The sequence below is a fragment of the Osmerus mordax genome, chromosome 5 (assembly GCF_038355195.1).
Source record: "Osmerus mordax isolate fOsmMor3 chromosome 5, fOsmMor3.pri, whole genome shotgun sequence".
Classification (NCBI taxonomy): Eukaryota; Metazoa; Chordata; class Actinopteri; order Osmeriformes; family Osmeridae; genus Osmerus; species Osmerus mordax.
In genome coordinates, this window is record NC_090054.1 from 21984216 (window position 1) to 21999986 (window position 15771).

Genomic DNA, 15771 nt, shown 5'->3' on the forward strand with positions numbered 1-15771 from the left:
TGCTTATATTGCAACACTCACTATTTAAAAAATATATATCTAAAGCTTTAGTTAGAATTTTTTTGTTTGTTTAGAAAAAATACACAAATTACTGAATTCACAGAGAGAAATGTGGTAACGGACTCGTTGGATGTTCTGTGGTTAACTCTCCGGGTGGCCTTGTGGACGCGTCACGGCTGCTTGACTCAGCAGTCCTGAGGGCTGTGGAGCACTAACAGAGGCCCTGACCTCCAGCCCACCAGAGGCCCCGACCTCCAGCCCACCAGAGGCCCCGACCTCCAGCCCACCAGAGGCCCCGACCTCCAGCCCACCAGAGGCCCCGACCTCCAGCCCACCAGAGGCCCTGCTCACCAGCCCACCAGAGGCCCTGACCTCCAGCCCACCAGAGGCCCTGACCTCCAGCCCACCAGAGGCCCCGCTCACCAGCCCATGAGCACACGGGCTGTTCCTCCCCAACAGGGTCCGGTGGGTCACAAACTCTGTGTTTCCTTGTTCCCGCCCGCCCGCCTCGCGGCGCCCCGTGTGTCATGTGTGCTCGCACGTGGCCACCTCAGGCAGGGGCGTCTGGTCCTGCATGACCACCTGGGCCGTGCTGGCGACCGGCCGGCTGTGGGGGACCGAGTTCTTCTGCAACTCCACCCCGAACGCAGGGGGGGCGCTCTGCAGCTGTCTTCTGTACTGCACGAAGCTACAGGTCTTTAGTATGATGGCCAGCACGTTCTTGCCTATCAGGATCCCAGAGACCCTGGCGTCCCTGTAGAGGATCATGTTGCCTCCCCGGATGAACAGCGTGATGACGTTGATGGTCACCAGGCTGAGGATGGGGTACAGCAGCATCTTGTGGGGCACGATGTTGACGCCCTGCATGCTGATCTCACTGAGGGACACGCAGGGCAGCACCAGCAGCAGGATGTAGCAGTAGAAGAACATGAGGCCCTCCGCCCACAGGGGGAGCCCTTTCTTCTGCGGCTCCCACAGGTTGGCCTGGATGTCCAGGATGTCGAGCAGGTCCACCACCACCCAGAACAGGCGGTTCCGGATCTCCTCCCTCTTCTTGAAGGCCCGGACATACTCCATGTGGTCGATGGCCACCAGGACCACGAACAGCACCGGGATGCAGATGGATAACAGCAGCGTGAGGGCCTTGCGCGCCAGGGCATCCAGACTCTTCCTGTCGGCCTTGTAGTTCTGGTACACGAAGTACACCTTGATCTCCAGCACGAAGATGTAGAGGAACCAGAGGATCATGGCATAGCCACGCTTGGCCGTCCTCACCTCAGCGCCCACCCACACGGCCACGTAGCGCAGCACGATGAGGAAGCAGATGTCTCCCACCATCACCATGATGCAGATGCCGATCTTTCTGGGGCCATGGTTCTGCTCCACCAGGTAGGCGTCGATCAGCGCCATGCTGCTCATGATCAGAATGGTGGACAGGCAAACATGGGGCTTGTTGGTGGGAGGGGGGGGCACCATTCTGGCACGGGGGGGTGGGGTACAGGGTGTGGTGTCAGAGAAAGGGGGGTTGCAGTATCGGGGGGGGGGTACCCAGGGTCCTCAGTCACCTGGTGTGGATGTGTGCCGACAGGGGGGTTAAACGACGGTGTTCCCCTCCATACAGCTTGGCTGCAGTCCAGGATGCACTAATAGGATCCACACCGATCACTTCAATCAATCCCAGCCTGAGCTGAAGCCACCTGCCGGACAGACAGTGACCCTGAGTTAGTAAATCGTGTTGCAGACAGGACAGACAGGCTCCACGCACCAAATGAGAGCAATCTGACCCTTCTAATGCCTTCACCACATTCTAAGTAGTTTGAGTGGTATTTTTTTAGTTTCTCTTTTTCTTTCACTGTAGCTTGCCGTAATGATCATGCAGAATGTTTAATGCGATTAACATTGCAAATGGACTGCAGTATATCTGTCCTACTGTACTATTCTTGCCCCTGATTGGCTACGTGGATTAGAAAGCTGGCTGAGTACTCACTTGTTTTTCCCTGTACTTTGTGGTGATGAATGACAGGGTGCGATCATCTGCGAGGCAGCGCAGACCGAGCACAAAGCCCATCTGTAATCCAGCGGCGAGGAGAGCAGACAAGCGCCAGGATCTCTCCTCTCTGACAGACCTAAATCCACCAGTCATGGATATTTCTTGAAGCTAAAGAGAAATCCCCAAAATATCACGGCCATAATCCACTTACAGCTTAGAATGAATCACTGAAACCGTCTTAATGGTCTGTATTCAATTGCAGGACCCAAGAAAGGAGGATAATTTTCTTGTGCTTAAATTAGGAGTTTTTTTTAAGCCCAAACTGAAAGAAGAAGCAAAGAGGCAAAGTTATTTCCAGAGCTTTCTTTCTTCCAGAGAGAAAACGGGAGCAAGTTTCAAGAATCCACCATCCATCGACAGGAATGTGTAGCTTTTTACGGTGCTCATGATGTATTGTGTGCAATAGGAGAGTGTGTGTGAGTGTGTGTGAGTGTGTGAGAGTGTGTGTTAGTGTGTGGGAGGGTAAAGACAGCCACAAGGGTGTTGTAGCGAATGCAGCGTGTGTCCATCTCTCTTTCTCGCCTTCGCTGCGTGTGAGTGAGCGAGTGTGTGTGAGTGAGCGAGTGCGTGAGTGTGCGTGAATGCGCGAGCTGTGAGCGTCTCAGCGGTCTCTGAGTCTGGCTGTGGAAAGCTGGCCCCCTGGAAAGATTACGGTTGCTGGGCTGTTTTCTCTCCCGTAATCAGGAGTGGCAGAGCGCTTAGTCGAGACCATGGGAGGCTTCGGGTCCTGGGGATCCTGAGCTGGATCCTCCGGCTCCTCCAGACACCCCAGAGCCGTGTGCTTCCCCACCCGGAGCTTCCCGCTCCTGCCTGGCCGGGAACACTGCGCCCCTGTAGTGGTTCACACTCTGAACTCCCGGGTCCGCTGCTCTGGTTCCCTCCTTCTGATGCTCCTGCTGAAGTAGCAGCTCTCAGACTGGGGGTGATGCACAGCACAGCTGCAGAGCAGGAGAGGGAGAGAGAGGGGAAGGGACGGAGGGGGGGAGGGAGGGAGGGAGAAAGGGGGATTGAACACTCATGCAGGGGGGGGGGGGGGGGCAGAGAGCGGGGGAGGGGAGAGAAGCCATCCTTGTGCAATGTAACTGAATGCACAATTCTCTCTCTTTTTTTATCTTTCTCTTCCTCTATCTTTCCCTCTCCTCTCTTTTTCTGTCACCTCTGCTCTCAATCTTTTTCTCCCGCTCTTTTTCTCTCCGTCTTTTTCTCTCTCCTCCACTCACTCTCCCTCCCCCTTTCTTCCTCAATTTTCACAACGGAAACTTTAGTAGCGTTTATTCTCCCTCATCAAGTCAAATCCCAACTGTCCTCCTCTTCTCCTCTTTGCCCTGCTGTGAGGGACGAGGTGGTCTTGAGGAGAGGTGCTCTCCAGAGTGGCTGAGGAGGACCCTGTTCCCCTCCAGACTCCCTCTCTGTTCCTCTCTCTGCAGCCCAGCACAGATGGAGGGAAGGGTTAGGGTCTCCTTATCGATCCTGCGGCCGGGCAGTGAGTCAGGAGCCGGGGATGGGACCACCAGGGAGGAGAGCCTTCTGCCAGCAGCAGCATCAACTAAAGAGGAGCGGAACAGTACAAACAGAACAGGAACGTCAGAACAGTGATGGCAGAACAGGAACGTCAGAACAGTGATGGCAGAACAGTAACATCAGAACAGTGTTGGCAGAACAGTAACATCAGAACAGTGAGGGCAGAACAGTAACGTCAGATCAGAACAGTGAGGGCAGAACAGTAACATCAGAACAGTGATGGCAGAACAGTAACGTCAGATCAGAACAGTGAGGGCAGAACAGTAACATCAGATCAGAACAGTGAGGGCAGAACAGTAACATCAGAACAGTGAGGGCAGAACAGTAACATCAGAACAGTGAGGGCAGAACAGTAACATCAGATCAGAACAGTGAGGGCAGAACAGTAACATCAGAACAGTGATGGCAGAACAGTAACGCCAGATCAGAACAGTGATGGCAGAACAGTAACAATGTTGTTTTGCACTCTTCGTGAATTATGAAACTATGTTTCATAGTTCATTTTACTGTATTACAGTACATGAACGTAAAGCCACAACAGCAGTTGACATGTTACGAATGTGAAAATAGGGCAAGTCTGCTCTCATCCCACAGTTAGACATTCATATTAGACAGTAATTACGGTTGCTGAGGTACAGTATATAACCCGAGTGACTGAAGAGTCCATATCTTGACAGGAGCTATCATGGCTGTTTATGGTCCCCATCATGTCCCAGTCATGCCAGAGGATGATATGCAGGATGCAGGCGTCATGGCTGTTGTGTGGACTCACACCTCTCTGGCTTTCATGATATTGGAATTTTATTGTCTGTTGCCCCAGGAAATATTTATAGATCGTAATTTTGCACTGACATGAGACATGATAAATCATATTTATCTGATTAAACAATTTTTTTACCTCTTATAACTATATGTTGATTATAAATACCTCCTATAAATATATATTGATTATAAAGGTTCAGTCAGAATATGGAGCACTACAAGTATTAAAATGCCAAAGACAGAGAACCAGCTTGTCCTGCATCAGGGCTGTTACACTGTTACAGAGGTACGAGCATGTCCTGCATCAGGGCTGTTACAGAGGTACGAGCATGTTTCTGACTCTTCCTACAGCTACAGTACTATGATAACACCTGCATCAGGGCTGTTACAGAGGTACGAGCATGTTTCTGACTCTTGTCCTGCATCAGGGCTGTTACACTGTTACAGAGGTACAAGCATGTTTCTGACTCTTCCTACAGCTACAGTACTATGATAACACCTGCATCAGGGCTGTTACAGAGGTACGAGCATGTTTCTGACTCTTCCTACAGCTACAGTACTATGATAACACCTGCATCAGGGCTGTTACAGAGGTACGAGCATGTTTCTGACTCTTCCTACAGCTACAGTACTATGATAACAACTATGATAACAAAGGGGCACCTTTGTTATGCCCCTTTAAAGAGAGGAAGAACAACCTCACAGTGCCCCTTTAAAGAGAGGAAGAACAACCTCACAGTGCCCCTTTAAAGAGAGGAAGAACAACCTCACAGTGCCCCTTTAAAGAGAGGAAGAACAACCTCACAGTGCCCCTTTAAAGAGAGGAAGAACAACCTCACAGTGCCCCTTTAAAGAGAGGAAGAACAACCTCACAGTGCCCCTTTAAAGAGAGGAAGAACAACCTCACAGTGCCCCTTTAAAGAGAGGAAGAACAACCTCACAGTGCCCCTTTAAAGAGAGGAAGAACAACCTCACAGTGCCCCTTTAAAGAGAGGAAGAACAACCTCACAGTGCCCCTTTAAAGAGAGGAAGAACAACCTCACAGTGCCCCTTTAAAGAGAGGAAGAACAACCTCACAGTGCCCCTTTAAAGAGAGGAAGAACAACCTCACAGTGCCCCTTTAAATAGAGGAACACGGGATGATGAACTTCAGAGCTGGAGTCACGTTCCTGTTTCCAGAAATCCCCAAAAGCTGAGCATCTGTCTAACCCCTATCAGTTATTCCACCCACACAATGTCTACTCCTTCATTATTCATGTCTTCATTTACATACCTTTCATGGTATACCGTAGATTCCAAGATACGGTAACCTCTCTATTAAAAAGCTAAGCTAACCCAAGCCTAAAATGGAATTAAATTATAATCATAGTGCATACATTAATGTATAGATCTTTAGCACTGCTGTCTTGTCGCCATGACACTATGCATATATAATTCAGGAAGAGGAAGAAATATACTTAGATTTATTGTCACTAGGAAATTATTGTCTTTTTTCAAATAGTGTGTGAGGGATTATACGCATATTCGAAGAAGAAGCATTTCTTTTTTCTGCAGCCGTGACACACATGCTAGAAGGCCGCGACACTGGGGAAGCACACGCACTGATGTTTCTCCTGCATTTACCCGTCCTGTTGTCCTTCCCTGAGTACCAGAAAGAACATGCACCTAACATCACCCAGGAACCCCAACCATCAATCAATCCCAGGATCTTCTTGCTCTGAGGTAACAGTTACATGTCTGTTAACGCTTCACTGATCACACCCTACATGATTCAGCTTTGCAGATCTGATGCAGGAATGTCTTGTTTTATAATATAACTGTGCATCAGTGTGATGTGAACAATAGTTCTGTATTATGCACCAGAAAGACTATTGTGCCCTTGCTTCTTGCTTCTAACACCCACTGTCAAAGGACACGCACACAACGATCTCTGCTCTCCTCCCCCTCCACAATTATTCCCTCCTCTCCTACAAAGCGAAGGTCTGCCCTTGGCTCTTGGACAGGGACACTGCATCACTGCTGGGAGAAGGCAGCCTGAGAGCCTCAGCCCCCAGCCCTCAGCCCCCAGCCCCCAGCCCTCAGCCCCCAGCCCCCAGCCCCCAGCCCTCAGCCCCCAGCCCTCAGCCCCCAGCCCCCAGCCCTCAGCCCCCAGCCCTCAGCCCCCAGCCCCCAGCCCTCAGACCCCAGCCCCCAGCCCCCAGCCCTCAGCCCCCAGCCCTCAGACCCCAGCCCCCAGCCCCCAGCCCTCAGCCCCCAGCCCCCAGCCCTCAGCCCCCAGCCCCCAGCCCTAAGCCTAGTAGAGGTTTCATAAGAGGGGAGGAGAGGGACTGACTCAGGGTTCACATGAAAAAGGCGAGAGGCAGCCACACACACTACCCACATTATCAAAGGAGTGGAGGGGGAATGTGTTCAGACGGTTTTGACAAGATTTGGATATGTTGGACTGACACCATGAAGATCTTTGCAGCGCAGGAGAACTCCAGCCTCTTCACTGCTTGCTGAAACCATGACGCAACTGTAGAGAGAGCTTTGCTCCCTTCATGTGACAGAGGGGCACAAGCAGGTTCTCTCCCTCCCTGTCTCTCTTCCTCCCTTATCTCTCTGCCTTGGGCTGAAATGATAAGGCAAGAGGCTTTCCATGTCTCTGTTTTGAGAGAAAAAACTGGAAATAAATTTAGCGTTTCAAAATCTCAGGCTTTACTAAGATATTACAGCATGTTCTCTCAGAAGGGTGAAATAAATACAGAGAAGGTTGCCTTGGTAACCAGGCATAGCAGCTTGAGAAATTCTCATTTTATTAGAAAGATATTACTGAATGCAATTGAAACACCTGAAACTATAGCTTCAGCATTGTCAGACCTAACAAAATTTTTTTTGCTCCAGCCAGAATAAATCCAGGCTTTAAAGCCAAACTGTCTGAATATGTTTCCTACACAGTTCTCACACTGTTGTAAAAGCTTTTTCTTTCCCACTCTGATGCAATGTGGAGCATGTTTAGGTGAACTCAAAGGAGACTGTGTCTGATGCACCTGGAAGTCCTATTTCCACAATCTGACCTTTAGAAACTTTTTTCTAAACTTTGTTTAAACCCTGAGAAACTTTTTTACTACAGCCACACCAATAATTGTGTTAGACCCAACATGAAACCAGCAAGAACATTGTGTATTATATTCTGTATCCCCACGACTGCATAGATTACTTAAATAGTGTAACCTAGACCCATGTCAGAATGTCAAAAAGCAAAAACACAAACATTTTCATTTTGGGACAGGTCAAGTTCACTTTGGGACGGTTAATTTTGCACTTCGGGTCGGTACTATGAGGAAAAAACGTAGTTGCGAGCCCTTCAAGTACTCCAAGTGTAATATACAGAAATCACAGTTCTATCCTCCCTAACACAGATTATTTTTTTATCACACAGTTTCCCCGCTCCTTCTGAAATAATGAATATTTATGTTCACTGATGCACACATCAGTTTCAGCCCCCCTCATTGCTGCAGGTAGTAATATCATTATAAATGCATAACTGCACCAATAGGCTGATTTGATTTCCTTTGTGTCTAGATTGCAGATGGTTTAATTAAGAATCAAGGTTTTTGCATGATTAATTGGTAAGTGTGATGCCACATTAGACTCATATGACAATACCTGCCCATTAAATCTAAGTGCTGATATTGTCAACATTAGATTATTGTCCTTCTCAGAGTCACATGGTTTGGATCGAAGTGTTTCATGTTTGGGTTGTTCCTGGCAGGGGAGGTTACAGTTTTAGGACTGGGTGATGTGTAAACACATGGAGAGGAGGAACATGAAATAAATGGTCCGGTAACCTGGGCAGAGGATGAGTAGATGAATGGATGAGTGTATGGGAGGGGATGAGTAGATGAATGGATGAGTGTATGGGAGGGGATGAGTAGATGAAGGGGTGGGTGTGTATGAATGAGGGCGGTTTAACAAAAAAACTGTTCAACATCAAGCTTGGCATGATTTGCAGATGTCTTTTGCCAAAATAACCCTTGGACACAAACATGAATTAATTGCATCCGTTTTGCGGTCTGGATTCGGTGTCAGCAAGTCGCTAAAAGATGGGGGAATTTACATCACCAAAGACAATTTGTACATGAAGCATAACAGCGGAAATAGAACACATAAATCATATTAGCTGTAACCCTGAGTCTACCATCGATTACCCACAGGGGAATGAATGGGGGCATTAAAGCTCCCCATCCTTAAACAGCCACATAACGGGATGCGTGAAGGGGAAGGGCTGAGCTGCGCTCTGGGGGCTCCAGGGCCAGGGAGAACCAGGGAGTCCGTCTGGGTCCTGCCCCCAGAGGCAGGCAGCCCAGCTGGGGGAGGAAAGAGCAGCTCCCTGTGAAGGTGCTTGCTGGAGCTCCATATGGGGTGTTACCTTGGAAACAAGTAACGTGTGACCACAGGTTGTAATCCAGCATTTGCTGACCAGAATACAGATTCATTTAGGAGGCCTAGGAGAAGGTTAAACTATAGTGCAGCGACAGATCTCTCTTCTGCCGTGCCGTAGAGAAGTGGTCTCTACTGGATTTGCATAAAATATACTGTTAAAGCGAACTCAGGATGAACCAACATTAAAGTCTTGGGGACGTTTCAATACATCTTCAGGATGATCAATAATTTATCACCAGACCAACCTCACTGCTCAACCCCCTTTTGTCCTGGTCTCCCTCTGCTGTAGTTGTTTGGTCCTGAGGGAGGGAGTTTAGTTTCCACCTCACACCTTTGTCCCCCAGGTGGCTGTGCCCCCAACACCAGAAGCAGAGATGTAAACACAACAACACAAGCAGAGGCTTGTTTGGATAAGCTGGGTGAGGAGCACGCTAGGACCTGCAGGCATTGATGATCCTTCTGTTTGTGCAGAACTCCTTGAGCCCCCCTGCCCCCCGCCCCCGTGGTCCGCCCCACCCCCCACCCAACACTCCCTGAGCCCCCCTGCCCCCCGCCCCCGTGGTCCGCCCCACCCCCCCACCCAACACTCCCTGAAATTCATGATAAACCCCATAATCATAACTAAAGATAGCAAAACAATAGAAAGTACTGGGAGAGATGTCTATGCAGTGATGCCATTGTCAAAGTGTCAGCAGCGAGCACGATGTGGCATTCACTGTACACTGTGAATGATTAAGTACAGGCCTATGACAGTTGATATGAAGGATTTCACAAGCCGTGGATCACATTTTAAAGACAGCAAGAACATTATACATGCAGGAATCAAAGTAGATACTTGTCAGATCAGACAGTGGCCTCATTGGCCCTGTCATTGTGATGATGCTAGCTTCTGCTGCCAAATGTGATCTGTGGTTCTGAACAGCAGACAGGTTTACTTTCTGCCATGGTGGGATTCACATGCAATGCAAATTTTGGATGGCATGTTTCCCAGACTGCCCTCGCAGGAGAGTCGGCCAATTTCTGAGAGTAGTTAGGGTTAGGGTTAGAGTAGTTTCTAACCAGCCAGGACTCCGGTCTGAGCGTGTGTCCCTGCCCTGCTCTGCTTCGTGAGGAGCTGATGTCCCGAGGCAGGTGAGGAGCTGATGTCCCGAGGCAGGTGAGGAGCTGAAGTCCCGAGGCAGGAACAAAGTCAGGACCCATGGTGGCCCGCTCATCTCAGAGATGTCGGTGTGGAGTTACATTTACATTTAGTCATTTAGCAGACGCTCTTATCCAGAGCAACTTACAGCAAGTACAGGGACATTCCCCCGAGGCAAGTAGGGTGAAGTGCCTTGCCCAAGGACACAACGTCAGTTGGCATGACCGGGAATCGAACTGGCGACCTTCGGATTACTAGCCCGACTCCCTCACCGCTCAGCCACCTGACTCCCTTAGGAGGGAGGCCAGACCGCGTCTGAACCATGGGATCTGCAGTGGTCCAGTTCAGACAGAACATGGCCACTCTTATCATCGTAGTTTAGTGTATTTAAGGAGAGATTGCTCACACATCAGTGGAACTAATGACAGATCTTGGTGTGCAGGAAAAGCGTCTCACCCTCTTGAGAACGTGCAAATGCTTCTAGAACCGGCACCTGAATCAAAGACCCGGTGACGTTGCAGTGTTTCATGACAGCGATCGTTAATCACTCAAAAGTGTGGAGGATGGGTTTGTTCCACTATCATTACCACTTCCACCAGCGCATCACAAAACCATGCATAGATATAAACACCAGAGGTAGATGAGAAATGTTGAAGTCATAAATCATGTTGTAAATCACATGTGACTGTAGAGATTGTATGTAGTATCCATGCTCTTGTTAGGCCCTGAGGTTCTAGATATCTTGCTTGTAGAACTCCCTCTGTCAATATTGGGTACCAAAACCCAGTGCTAATATGGCACCATTACCTATAAGACCGGTGTGTACTGGACCAAATCAGAACACAGATTTCGGTGCATCATTTCAGTGCCACTTACAGTAAAAGCCTGAGCTGTCGATTGAAATATTTGCCCTCTGGTGCTCTGAAACTGACGTAAGAAACATCATCAGCGCACACGATCGCTAGTTAAATTATACTGCATTCATGTGGTGTCTCAATAATCTGAAAAATTATTTCCTGTCTGAGAAAATTCACATGAATGCTAGCCGGAACAACAACACGGAAAGTCGGAGAACATGGCAGACACCTGTGATTTATTTTTAAATGAAAAAGCCTTTAATGTTTAATTCTACATTCATTTTGTGGCTCTTTTTTTGTTGTATCAGTTCAGGCCCCGTTTTAAAAGTATCAATTTGTTTTTTATGATTGTTTGTGTTTTTATCGTAAAAACACAAACAATACCCAGCCCTATCTGTCAGTTTTTGATGTCTGAGGTACTTTGCATGTGTTGTGTAATGTAGAAAAGCCTAATCATTGAATCTCTGTCACAGAATTTGGAGCCAGATAGGAAGAGATGACAGAGGCAGAGAGAGAGAGGCAGAGAAAGAGAGGCAGAGAGAGAGAGTCAAAGAGTGAGGCAGAGAAAGAGAGGCAGAGAGAGAGGCAGAGAGAGATAGGCAGAGAGAGAGAGGCAGAGAGAGGCAGAGAGAGAGGCAGAGAGAGAGGCAGAAAGAGAGATAGAAAAAGAGAGGCAGAGAGAGAGCCAGAGAGAGAGGCAGAGAGAGAGGCAGAGAGAGGCAGAGGTACACAGGAGGGAGAGAGGATGGGAGGGGGAGGGGAGTGTGTGTGGGGGGGTTGTTCAGGTTTATCAAGAGCCTTAAAGCAGTGTGTCTGATCCTCTATACCAGAGAACCGTCCATAACACAGCTGTTTCACACTGCACAACCCACCAGTTTATATCCTCGTACAGTATTTCAACCCCACACATATTCAATTTTTGTATCATTGAATCTAACGCCTTTCACAGACAGTGAAAATTTCTCTCACCTGTACCTGTAGCTTGTCCTGCTGACAACGGTCCAATCTGTCTCTCATGCCGGGTGTCTGCTCTGAGGATTGATTTAGGACTCTTGGTGCTGCCGCTTGAAGGGCACTTTGACCTTCCTTTGAGGAGAGACGGTCATTCCCCTTGGGCTGGCTGCCGTACTAAGCTCTCACACTGTTTGTGATGAGTCACGCTGTAGTTAGTCATTTCATAGAAAAGTTGCCATGAAAAGCCCACTTCTCTGTGGAGCCCTCAACCCTGCACTCTCACAGACACTTCACAGAGAAAGGGTTGTTTACTGAGAGCACAAAGGGAATTTTAAGAAAGTGCTCTCTAAAAAAACGTTTTGAGAGATGGCATCACTGTGGCCCTATGGCTGTGTTGATGTGCTGGTCTGGTGCTTTCAGCATGGTGGTTCTGTCAAGGGAGGAGATATTACCACATTAAAATATGATATAATTATATACAGTACCAGTCAGAATGGGAAAATGTGTCCAAACCTTTGACTGGTACTGTATATTATACAGACGTTTTATTTTCTTATCTCAATTAGTGTTTAGGAGTTTTCTTAACTGACCCGTCAGGATGTCAACATGTTCATGGGAATGAGCTTTTAAAAATCAAATAACAATAATAAACGTTAATTAAAAAAGAGTAATACATGTAGATTAAATAATAATAATAATACATTTAAATGTAAAAATAATGACAATTTGAAATGTAAAAATATAGTTTTTTGGCTTCCATGTCTTCAGAGTGGCTGTCCTGACATGGAACAAGTTGTCCAACTGTGTGCTTCTTTTACGGGTCAACCTTGGGAAGGTCTAACCAAGCCAAGAGAAATTGTGAATCAAGACGTGGTAAATCACCCAGATCTGGAGTGAGTTTTAATAGTTCCTCTCCATCTGCTAATTATTTAAGTGTCAGATAAGTGTACCAATGTCGTTAAAAAAAATCTGCAAGCTGTAATAACATTTTATTGAAGACAATAAAACACTATCTGATCATGACATTATGTCGCCAATCACATATTTTGTGTGGCCTTATGAATGCTTTTAAAAACCATCTCCAGCCATGTCTTCTGTCCAAACCACTGGGCCCACATTTCACACGCAGCGCAGATGTAGTAAAAACACAACGTTTGTTAAGCACATGGTGGGATGTACAAACGGCATCTTTTCATCATATCGTCCCAGACAGAAACCCTCAGGCTGTGTGCCTACTGTGCTGTTTACGGAGTCAGGTGGCTGAGCGGTGAGGGAATCGGGCTAGTAATCCGAAGGTTGCCAGTTCAATTCCCGGCCGTGCCAAATGACGTTGTGTCCTTGGGCAGGGCACTTCACCCTACTTGCCTCGGGGGAATGTCCCTGTACTTACTGTAAGTCGCTCTGGATAAGAGCGTCTGCTAAATGACTAAATGTAAATGTACTGGATTAGTCCATTCTTCCCATTGACTTCATCCAGGACAGTCATGTGTTGCTGGGATTCAAATGTGACAAAAAAGTTTGTTTAGGCACGTACCGTAAACTGAATGGTGCAGTTACGTTCATACATTTAGACCCAAATGGTAACGCTCGGATTGAGAGTACGAAAAATGCTTCTCATTGGTAGGCCAACTTCAGCCTCCAGGATCAAAGGTGAACACTGTTTAGGCCTGCTTGTCCACCCTCCCCAATCACCAGGCCTTCCTCCCTCCCCAATCACCAGGCCTACCTCCCTCCCCAATCACCATCACCCCTGCTCAGACTGACAGCCCCTGTTCAGACTGAGAGCCCCTGTTCAGACTGAGAGCCCCTGTTCAGACTGAGAGCCCCTGCTCCGACTGAGAGCAGCAGTAAAACCACAGTTTAAATGTCAGTAATTATGCAGCGCTTGTGTTGGTGACCCGATTAAGTGAATAACCGGCGGTTTACAAGAAGGTGAATGCAGTCTGAGCGGCCAAACCTAGCAGACAGGAACACAGATGAACTCAGTGACATTACAGTTCTTGGTGTGTTCTCACAAGCTCAATGACCCTGGCATTCTGCTGTCTGTGAATCTGCCCTGAGCACACGCAGGTCAGAGCTCTGTGTGACAGAGGGAACAAGAGGGAATAAAAAGAGGAAATAAGATTGATGCTTACATGGAAACAGATTGTTTCCAAATTAATCCCATTCCACTGAGACTCGTACATTTTTGAATATTGAAAACAATGGTTCAGTGAATGATATGCTTGACTCACCAAATCTGTGGAAACTAGAAGTATACTTCTATCAAGCATGTCAGATGATGAAAGACTAGTATATTCCTATAACATGTCAGATGATGAAAGACTAGTATATTCCTATAAACTATTTAAAAGGAGAGGGGGGGGTGGGAAGCTACATAAACTGAGATGAAACGGAAGAAAGAAAAGCAGGAAAACATTTTCTGGAGAATAGTTTTTTTTCAATGATTACTGCTTGAGTTCTGGTGGAAGATCCAAGAGTTTCATTTCCTCTTTCTTTCTCTCTCACTCTCTTCCTCTCGTTCTCTCTCCATAATCCAGCAGCTCTAAATGGGGTCAGAGGAGGGAGGGGCCGGAGATCCTCCTGGTTGTCCCAGTGGTCTCAGTCTGTTTTTAGAAGGAGATGCCAGCCGCTGAGGAATACATTCCTCCATCGGCGCGCCAGCTCAATCTACATTTTTCAATTTATTTATACTCATTACCTGGGAAGGGCCGGGGCAGAAGCAATTTATACACCTGTAATATACGGTCATCGCAATCATCCTGCCCTCGCAGTCATTCAATGTTTTTGATTTGGTGCCGTTCACAGTTAAAGAGGAGAGAATCCTTGGGGAGACTGTGACTAAAGTTTGGACCAAAAACAATGACGCGTCGTGAATTGTAATTTGTTTTTTGTTTTTACTTTTACTTAGTGGGCAATGTTTTTGCTAAACATTTTTCAAAGCGAGAGACCACAATCGCAAAAAAAATCTAAAATATGATAGGAGGCTTTACCTGGAAGCAATGCCCATGTAATGATGAGCCATCTGTGGAAAGAAATAGAAAGCATATCCTCCAGAAAGCCTTCTGCTTCTATTCCCCTCACAGTTTCCATGTGAAAAACGCTTTGTGAGATATAAAAGGACATGATGAGGATGTCTTATCTTGGATCCAGGTTTCGTACCTTCCCAGACTTCTAGAATCCTTTCGTACCTTCCCAGACTTCTAGAATCCTTTTGTACCTTCCCAGACTTCTAGAATCCTTTCGTACCTTCCCAGACTTCTAGAATCTTTTCAAATACGATGTTTGGAGGAAACGTAAATATCATCATCTTCTGTCTCAAAAAAAGTTATAAACACGTTTGAAAACAAACAGGTGTACTTGCTCTATTTCAGGTTTAGCACAGTTAATACCAGTTAAAACTGATGGACTACTTATGCAGTAAAAGGTATCTCATATGAGGAGCAGGTATTTGTTTTAGTTTCAGGGCAATAAAAGTTAGTTATGTTACTTCCGCTAGTCATACTTTTCTCATTTAAAGTTTAACCAGATTGACCTCATTCAACATCTAGATGTGTTAACGTTCCTGTACTGTGGTGTCTACAGTTTTTGATGAGACACCATTCCTACTTTACCTGCTGCCACTAAAAGTAAATATTAGAACTATCAGCTTGTTAGACTGAGATGTTATGTTTCCTGCTCAGATCAGACTGATATCCAAGCTGTTATTTCCCAGTGGCCCATTACTCTGTCACACTTACAAACTGTCGCTTGGCTAAAGACCTGTCCTGTGCTTCTAGAGCTTGTGCCTTGTCCCACCTTTATGTTGTTTAAAACCTTTTTTTTCCCTTCAGCCAAAAAGCAAATCTTCCAGCTGATAATAACCAAGACCATGCCGAGTGCCAGGGGCCTGATAATGGTCGCTGTCACGCTCGCTCAGTCCTGTGGCTAATACCTGCAGTCGTGTCGCCGGAGTGTGGAACCGGTCGCCTGAGTCTGGAGATGGTTACAGGGTTCGACAGATGGGCAGGGAACACAAAGAGCCTGTAGCGCCAAACTAGCTTCTCTTGTCCAAAGCACAGCAT

General features: G+C 47.2%; 1 protein-coding gene across 1 annotated transcript; it reads right to left on the reverse strand.

Annotated features, from left to right (window-relative positions):
• Window positions 1–525: 525 nt before the first annotated feature.
• Window positions 526–1476, reverse strand: LOC136943573 (transmembrane protein 121). Its single transcript, XM_067236939.1, has one exon. It carries the CDS (start codon window positions 1474–1476, stop codon window positions 526–528), a length of 951 nt encoding a protein of 316 aa, XP_067093040.1.
• Between the last annotated feature and the right edge of the window lie 14295 nt (window positions 1477–15771).

Excerpts from the sequence above, each read along its gene's own strand:
- LOC136943573 (XM_067236939.1), bottom strand. The coding sequence starts at position 1,476 with ATGGTGCCCCCCCCTCCCACCAACAAGCCCCATGTTTGCCTGTCCACC.